General features: G+C 42.6%; 1 protein-coding gene across 1 annotated transcript; it reads right to left on the bottom strand.

Annotated features, from left to right (window-relative positions):
* Positions 1 to 1973: 1973 nt before the first annotated feature.
* On the bottom strand, positions 1974 to 4995 carry krt94 (keratin 94). The gene is made up of 8 exons (XM_062033272.1): positions 4490 to 4995; positions 4267 to 4349; positions 4038 to 4194; positions 3795 to 3956; positions 3395 to 3520; positions 2774 to 2994; positions 2664 to 2677; positions 1974 to 2457 (listed from the first exon to the last, which is right to left on the bottom strand). Exons 1-8 carry the CDS (start codon positions 4910 to 4912, stop codon positions 2408 to 2410), a joined length of 1236 nt encoding a protein of 411 aa, XP_061889256.1. The 5' UTR covers positions 4913 to 4995; the 3' UTR covers positions 1974 to 2407.
* Between the last annotated feature and the right edge of the window lie 3603 nt (positions 4996 to 8598).

The raw sequence follows: 8598 nt of genomic DNA, 5'->3' as shown, positions 1-8598 counted from the left end.
GTGCTGTCCACGCATGTGGCCAACTAAGCCTTTAGAGCTTTTAAGCACATTACAAAAAACAAAAACTAGAGATCTCATTTGCACCCCTGGTGGTGAAATCTATCAAAATTAGGGTGGTCCCAAAAAGGAGGGATTTTTCAAATTGACTGTGTGTCAGTTTTAAAAGTGCTTCCCCTCTGGTCAACATATGAAATAACAAGTGTGTGTAAGAAATTGAAATGCGCCCCCCTTTGGTCAAAATTAATAAAACAAAATAAATAAATATGTATATAGAGACAAACTGTAATAACTTGAAGTAAATAATGAAGATTCAAAAACAATTACAAACAAAAAATAAAAAAATAAATAAAAGCTTAACCTTTTTTATATTTGCATAGTTTGTATATATTATTAATGTTGTAAATACAAATCTTTATATATCTAGAAAGGGTGGTCTTAAAGAGGTAGACATTTTTCGGAGGTCTCAAGAAGGTAACAGATACGTGTGAGTGTGTGTGTATGTCAGGGCCGGCCCGTGGCATAGGCCGTATAGGCAAATACTAAGGGCGCCGTCCATCAGGGGGCGCCACGCCAGTGCCACAAATGTTATAGAACAAAAAAAGTTGGTACTATTATTTCTAAATACAAAAAATAATCCCACGTTAATTAAAATGCAAAGTGAAGCCTATTTAATAGAAATATTATTTGTTACAACATTACGCCCCCCCCCCTCCCTTCCCGTATCATGACTCTTTTTGGACACCACGTCAAAAAATCAACACAAGATGTCAAAACGGCCAAAACTGTCTGGTGCCCAGGGAAGAAAAAAGAGAAAAGAAGAGGAGGAGAAACGAGAAAAAGACAGAGGTAGCAGGTAGGTAACGTTAGCCTACATTAAATTATTTGTCTGTTACAGAATGTGATAGTAACCTGGCTTTTTAGCATTAAGCTAATGTTACATGATTCGGCAATTGCTAATCAATAAATAGCTAGTTCTGTTTTAACGTCGGGTTAATATTGTGGAGGGGGCTAAATTGTTATGGAAAATAATAATGTAACGTTAGGTAATTACAGTACTCCCACCTTACATTCCTCAGGGACATTTGTATTAGATCTTTTAAGCAGGTGTTTTTTGTTTACATTGTTATTGCCTTCTGGTTAACTAATGTTTGCCCTGCAGGTAATAGTCACTTTATATATTAGGTATAGTTGTAAGCCTAGTTGTTAAAGTGCACATCATTAATGTTAATTAAGCAATATCACATGAGAGGGAATGCTGTTTTTTAATTTGAGCACTGCTGTGATTCGGTTAAAGATAATCATAACATAACATTCTCATATAATATGTTAATTTGCTTTCTTTAAGTAAAAAAAAAGGTCTCCTTATTCGGTTTCTTGTGAGTATATACACTTCACTGCCGATGTGGGGGGGCGCCACCTAAAATCTTGCCTAGGGCGCCAGATTGGTTAGGGCCAGGCCTGGTGTATGTGTGTGTGTGTGTGTGTGTGTGCGTGCGTGTGTGTCCAAAGCAAACACAACACTGTCGCTGGAAAAAAGTGAACACCTCATTACTGCGATCATGCACTACACGGGTCCAAAGTCCAGTAGCAATATTGTGTGTGTTTGACCAGTTTGTCAGTGTTTGCATTGCTTGTGTCCATATCGGGAGTATGCATGTACTCGTTGCTAGGCAACACAAGTAAGAGTTTTGACAGCCTCCAGGGCAAAGATTAGTCACCCATTTAGGCATGTCTCGTTAAAGAGCCTCTGTGTAAACCGAGGGGTCATTTGCCTTGTTTATCTTACGCTTGCATTTTCTCTAAGTCCAACATGGCTTACTTGCACCATTGTTCACCCTTTCCTGACTACACCGCCCTTACGTAACACACATTTCCATCGCCCGTATCCCACCTCCCAAAATGTACTCCGTCGCCGTGACAACCGCTCAAACACAACCATGTCATGGCGAAAAGATTCAAAAAAAGGACACAACTTTTTTTCTTGCAGGTTTATTTTGTTTCCAGACATGCAAACACACACACACGTACAAACTTTTTTCTGAGTGGTTTTTACAAACCCAAAGGGGACCTGTCTTACATTTCCGCCTTTTCAGACTCGCGTGTGTGTTTAAAAAATGTGCTTTTTTTGTTCTACGTGATGTGGAGGTCGGTGTGTTTTTAAGTCGTCAGACTAAGGCAGCAATAGTATGGGAGCTAAAGACCTACTTCATAGTCAGGGTATTTTTAATACTAGTAACTTACTCTAGTGCCCCGCCCATTTTCTTCTCCTCTCCTTATCAAACAACTTTCATCTCCTCTCTATTATTTTCCCACTTTGCTTATCTGGTGTAACAGCTTTTATTACTCAGAGTGTGTCTGTGTGTGTGTGTGTGTTTGCATGTGTGTGCCGTCCTGTCGACTGGACCCTTTAGCTGGAACTGCGCACAGTGGTTTTTGTGACTGTGGTCTTAGTGCTCCCTGGGAAGAAGAAGAGGAAGAAAAAGGGTCAACATTAATGGCAGTGTTTATGCCATGTTTAATACAACCTCTTGAGAACGAGTGTCCTCTGCAGTGGACATTTGTGGTTACTCTATTTCTTTTGTCTGAGTTTTTGCCCACAAAAGTCCACTATAGTGGACGCTGGTTCCTGAGGAGGATATAACTGTCAGGGGGGCCTCACTCACCTGAGACAATTGGCCTTACACAAGAAGAAAAAGGAAAAAGACAAGAATAAATGGAATGTTCTAGTGATCTTTTTGAAAGTTTCTACACAAAATATGCGTCCTGGCTCTACCTGGACTCTTCGGTATCTAGCAAGCTCCTGTAGGTCGCAATCTCCTGCTCCAGTCTGGTCTTGATGTCCAGCAACATCCTGTAGTCCTGGCCCTGCTGCTCAATGCTGGCGCGCACGTTGGCTAGTTCCCCCTCCAGCATGTTGATGGTGCTCTGGAAGTTGGCCAGCATAGCGCTGTAGCGAGACTCCGTCTCTCCCAACGTGTTCTCCAGCGCCCCTTTCTGCATAGGCATGACAAAGCGGCGCAGAAGCATGCGTTTAGTTGCAATATCGACCCAGCGGGAGTCATTCAAAGCTCCGAGGAGTAAAGCAAACCTGCCACACCCCGGATTATGATAACTGACATCTTTGTTGCAAAAGTCACAGGGTCACCATCTTGAACCTTTGGCCTTACAAAGCCAAGTTCTGCATTCCTTCCCTTTCCTTCAAGCGCTTTTATGTCTACCACGATCTGACAAACGCCTGTGAAATGTTTTCGTCTCCCAGCCAACCCCCCGCCCCCCTCCGAACACATTCTTCAAAAGCCCCCCCTTCTGCACCCTTTATCAGCGGACAAGAGAGGCATCTTTGAGGTTTGCTCATATAAGGCCGGATTGTGAGGCGCTCTGTTTTGTCTCTTACCATACTGAGCTGAGACTGCAGCTCGATCTCCAGACCCTGCAGCGTGCGTCTCAAGTCCCCGACCTCTGTCTTGGTCGTCTGGATGGTCTCTGTGCTGATGGTCACTTCCTTAGACAGGGCGGCCGACTAGAGCGAGAAAATGGAAAATCACTTTGGAGAAGAGACTAAATGGAGAGATTCTGTTGTCTATGGATGTTCTAGTTCATTCAGGTATTGTTAAGGTTTTCAGTGGATTGCAACTGGACGGTTCAGTTCTGATCAATCTAAGGCTATGAGCATGAATTGATGAGTTTGGATGAGAGGGGAAATGTCTTCTAAGACAAACCGCACAGTTCAGTTGCGATTGATTGAATGCCCTTCGAAAGGTATTAGTTGGGTTTTTCACGGCAATTTGGTTTACCTTCTCGTTAAACCAAGCCTCCTGGTCGCGGCGGTGTTTGTCGGTGATAGATTCGTACTGCGTGCGCATCTCCTCCAGGATTCTGCTGAGGTCCTGCTGGGGTGCGGCGTCAACCTCCACATTGACGTTGCCAGAGAGCTGTGATCGCATTGCTGCCAGCTCCTAAACAACGCAAATATTTTTAACATTTTAAACATCCGGTCACGTGTGTGTGTCTGACGGACAGGTTGACGCTTCTGGTACCTCGGCGTGGTTCTTCTTGAGGTAAGCCAGCTCATCTTGCAGGCCCTCGATCTGCATCTCCAGGTCCGCTTTGGTCAGAGTGGTCTGGTCAAGCAGGCGGCGCAGGTTGGCGATGTCGGCCTCAACAGACTGGCGCATCATCAGCTCGTGTTCGTATCTGGTGAACGTTGGAGAAGAGGGTAAGATAAGGCAATTCGACGTTTGCTAGCAGATGGTAAGATCTTCTTACTTAGTTCTGAAGTCATCGGCAGCCAGTTTGGAGTTGTCAATCTGGAGGAGGATGTTTGCGTTGCCGATGGTGGCGCCCATGATCTTAATTGGAGAACAATGAGTTCGTTTTACTGGCTCCGAGCATTACCATTTGAAGCAAGGATGAGTTAAGTCAATCAAATCCTGGTTCAGGGTGGTAACATTGCTCAACTTTCAAATGATTGACAATAGTGCAGAAGTACCTTGTCCTTCAGGTCGTTGATGATGGCCCAGTAGTTGCTGTAGTCCCTCTCGGCTGCAGGGCCCTTCTGCTCGTAGTACTCTCTGATCTGCATCTCCAACTTAGCGTTGGCAGCCTCAAGGGAGCGCACTTTCTCCAGGTAGGAGGCCAGACGGTCGTTCAGGTTTTGCATGGTGGCCTTCTCGTTCAGTTGAACGGTGTTCTGGTCCAAAGCGTGGGACAGGTCGAAGGTGCCCGCTCCGGATCCGTAGCCGCCGCCGTACCCGGAGGAGACGGTGCGCATTGTGGCAGAAGAGATGCGAGGACCCCCAAAGCTCAGTCCGGACAAGCTCTGAGCCCTCGGGGCGGCTCTGGTTGAATAGCTGTAGTTCTGCCGGGACATCATCGCTGGCCCGCCGCTGCTGATGCTGTAGCTGGACTGCATAACTGCTGAGAGTCTTCTGGAGAGGAGAGATGAGAGGAGATAGAGAACTGGAACCAGGAGTGGAGTCCGTTAGCGAGAAGCAGCCTCCTGATATAGTGCTGGTCCTGGGGCGGGCCTGGCTGGGGGAGGGCGGGAGGGGAAGAGGGAGTTTTCCTCTGCAAGATCTCCACTGGCTCAACAGACGCACCATTTGTTTTCCTTTAAGGACCAGGGTTTTTTCCCCTCTCTCCCCCTATGAGGGCACTCTCATGGAATGTGTGTGTGTTTCTGCTTTTGTATTCATGTTTCACGGAGTTCTGCTGGTGTGTGTGTGTGTGTGTGACACCTCTACTGTATAATTTTTGCATGCTTATCTAAATACCTGCTTGTCTGGTCTCCTTCATTCGAGTTTGAATAGTGGCATGCAAATGGAAAGTTGGTTACTGTCACTACTTTCACATCATCAAACACTTTGCATGTAAAAAAAAAAAAAAAGACTCCATGATGCATTCACCCTTGCTCTTGTTTTGTAACTTCTTATCTCAGGGTTGTTCTACTTAACTACGAGACAGCTTGTGTTGTTACTTATTGACGGTAGCAACAAAAAGGAATCCGCCGCCCCATTGTTCGCCATATCACGCTCAACATCCCCCCTCAGTTCCTGTGCGTGTGTGTGCGTGCTTGTGTGTGTGTGTGTGTGTGTGTGTGTGTGTGTGTGTGTGTGTGTGTGTGTGTGTGTGTGTGTGTGTGTGTGTGTGTGTGTGTGTGTGTGTGTGTGTTCTTGTATTTCTACCCTTCTTGAGACATCAACAAGGAAAAGTACCTTCCATATGAGGACCCGGTGAACAAGTTAGGACATAAATCATGGTCCCAATACGGAAAACCATTGCATATAATAGAGAATGTCTCATTTGCACCCCGGGTGGTAAAATATATCAAAATTAGGGTGGTCCCAAAAAGGAGAGATTTTTCAAATTGACTGTGTGTTGGTTTTAAAAGTGCTCCCCCTGTGGTCAACATATGAAATAACAAGTGTGTGTAAAAATTATAGGTGCTCCCCCTCTGGCCAACATATGTAATAACAAGTGTGTGTAAAAAAATTGAAGTGCTCCCCCTCTGGCCAACATATGAAATAACAAGTATGTGTGAAAAAATTGAAGTGCTCCCCCTCTGGCCAACATATAAAATAACAAGTGTGTGTAAAAATGTGAAGTGCTCCCCCTCTGGCCAACATATGTAATAACAAGTGTGTGTGAGAAATTGAAATGCGCCCCCTCTGGCCAACATATGTAATAACAAGTGTGTGTGAGAAATTGAAATGCGCCCCCTTTGGCCAAAATGTATAAAAAAATTAAAATAAATATGGACAAGCGGTAGAAAATGGATGGATGGGGATGGATGTATATAGAGACACACTGTAATAACTTGAAGTAAATAATGAAGATTAAAAACCAATTACAAAGAAAAAATTCCAATTTTTTATTTATTTTTTTCTCTCACAATGTGTCGAATTTTTTCTTTGGGAACAATATCTCATATTCTTTCTGTTTCTGTAATATTGCAACATTTTCTCGTAAATGTATGACTTTTTTTTAATGTGAAATGATTACTTTTTAATGCAAAATGGTGACATTTGTCATATAAAATTCTGACTTTTATCACGAGATTGCCAATTTTTTTGTTGTTCTTGTAAAATAGTGACATTTTTTGAGTAAAATGATGACTTCTGTCGTCATTTTGCCAAGTAAAATTCCGATTATTATTATAATATTGCCGACATTTTAAAGTGTTCTTAAAAAATTGTGACTTTCGTCGAGTAAAATTAGGACTCTTTTCATAAAATTGCCAAAATGTTAAGCCTTTCCTGTCAAATTGCGACTATTATTGGGGAAAATTCCAACTTTTATCATAATACTGCACACATGTTCAGTTTTTCTTGTAAGATTTTGACTTGCGTTGAGTAAAATTACGACTTTTATTAAAATACTGCCAAGTTTTTCTTGTGAAATTGTAACATGTTTCTTGTGAAATTCCAACTAATTTTTCACAACAAGCTTTTTTATATTTGCATAGTATGTATGTATTATTAATGTTGTAAATACAAATCTTTATATATCTAGAAAGGGTGGTCCTAAAGAGGTAGGCATTTTTCATAGAGGTCTCCAGAAGGTAACAAATATAAGAGTGTGTGTGTGTGTGTGTGTGCTCTTGAGTGTGTTGCTTTTGGCCTCTCTCACTGCATGTTTTAGGGAGGATACAGTGTGTATTGTGTGTCGTTTTGTGTGTGAATGTACCTCCTTATCTCACTTTTGGGCTCTGGGCCAACTTCTCTCCACTGGTGGAGATGGGAGAGGCTTGCAAGGTCATCTCCTCTCGGCCAAAAGGAAAGTGACTCATGCCTCTGAAGTTCTTCATGCATGAGCAGGGATTGGTTCTGCGGTACTGCTGAGAGAGGTTGCACTGATATGTTTTATTAAACTAGGCTGTACAGATTTCATTAGGCGGCCATATTGAAAACTAAGACAACTTTTTAGTTAGGAACATTTCTACTCCACTGAAGTGGACACACAAAAAACGTCATGCACTTGCAAATGAGCAGTAAAAACATGCTACACTGCACTACACAAATTGAAGTTAAAAAGTATACGGACTACTTCATAAAAGTTTTACAGTTCCCTTACTTAAAACACCACTCATTTTTTGTGATGTGGTGTTCTTGTAGTGGTCGTGTAGGCTGCTGGTCTCAAGAGTGATGCATTACACTTGTGTGGGAATTTTGACATTCCCTCGCTAAAATGACTACTTTATTTTTGTAATATCACAACAATATTCTGAGAAGAGTTCCACTTTGTTTCCTTTCAGCCACACAGTAATACAAATACAGTACAGGCCAAAAGTTTGGACACACCTTCTCCTCATTCAATGTGTTTTCTTTATTTTCATGACTTTTTACATTGTAGATTGTCACTGAAGGCATCAAAACTATGAATGAACACATGTGGAGTTATGGACTCAACAAAAACAATTTTAAATAACTGAAAACATGTTTTATATTCTAGTTTCTTCAAAATAGCCACCCTTTGCTCTGATTACTTTTTCGCACACTCTTGGCATTCTCTCGATGAGCTTCAAGAGGTGACCCTTTATGTGACCAAACAGCTCAATTTGTGTTTCATCTGACCACATAATTTTCCTCCAGAAGATCTTATCGTTGTCCATGTGATGTCAGATGAAACAAAAATTGAGCTGTTTGACCACAATACCCAGCAATATGTTTGGAGGAGAAAAGGTGAGGCCTTTAATCCCAGGAGCACCACACCTACCGTCAAGCATGGTGGTGGTAGTATTATGCTCTGGGCCTGTTTTGCTGCCAATGGAACTGGTGCTTTACAGAGAGTAAATGGGACAATGAAAAAGGAGGATTACCTCCAAATTCTTCAGGACAACCTAAAATCATCAGCCCGGAGGTTGGGCCTTGGGCGCAGTTGGGTGTTCCAACAGGACAATGACCCCAAACACATGTCAAAAGTGGTAAAGGAATGGCTAAATCAGGCTAGAATTAAGGTTTTAGAATGGCCTTCCCAAAGTCCTGACTTAAACGTGTGGACAATGCTGAAGAAACAAGTCTATGTCAGAAAACCAACAAATTTAGCTGAACTGCACCGATTTTGTCAAAAGGAGTGGTCAAAAATTCAACCAAAAGCTTG

This window comes from Entelurus aequoreus, linkage group LG22 (assembly GCF_033978785.1).
Source record: "Entelurus aequoreus isolate RoL-2023_Sb linkage group LG22, RoL_Eaeq_v1.1, whole genome shotgun sequence".
NCBI classification, from domain to species: domain Eukaryota; kingdom Metazoa; phylum Chordata; class Actinopteri; order Syngnathiformes; family Syngnathidae; genus Entelurus; species Entelurus aequoreus.
The sequence above is the reverse complement of the archived record's forward strand: the minus strand, read 5'-3'. Positions and strand labels throughout refer to the sequence as shown.

Bases quoted from the DNA above. Each gene is read 5' to 3' on its own strand.
- krt94 (XM_062033272.1), bottom strand. From the start codon at position 4,912: ATGCAGTCCAGCTACAGCATCAGCAGCGGCGGGCCAGCGATGATGTCC. The intron at 4,195-4,266 runs GTAAGAAGATCT...AACGTTCACCAG, and splicing joins GCCGATGACTTCAGAACTAA to ATACGAACACGAGCTGATGA. The intron at 2,995-3,394 runs GTAAGAGACAAA...ATGCCTATGCAG, and splicing joins TGCAGTCTCAGCTCAGTATG to AAAGGGGCGCTGGAGAACAC.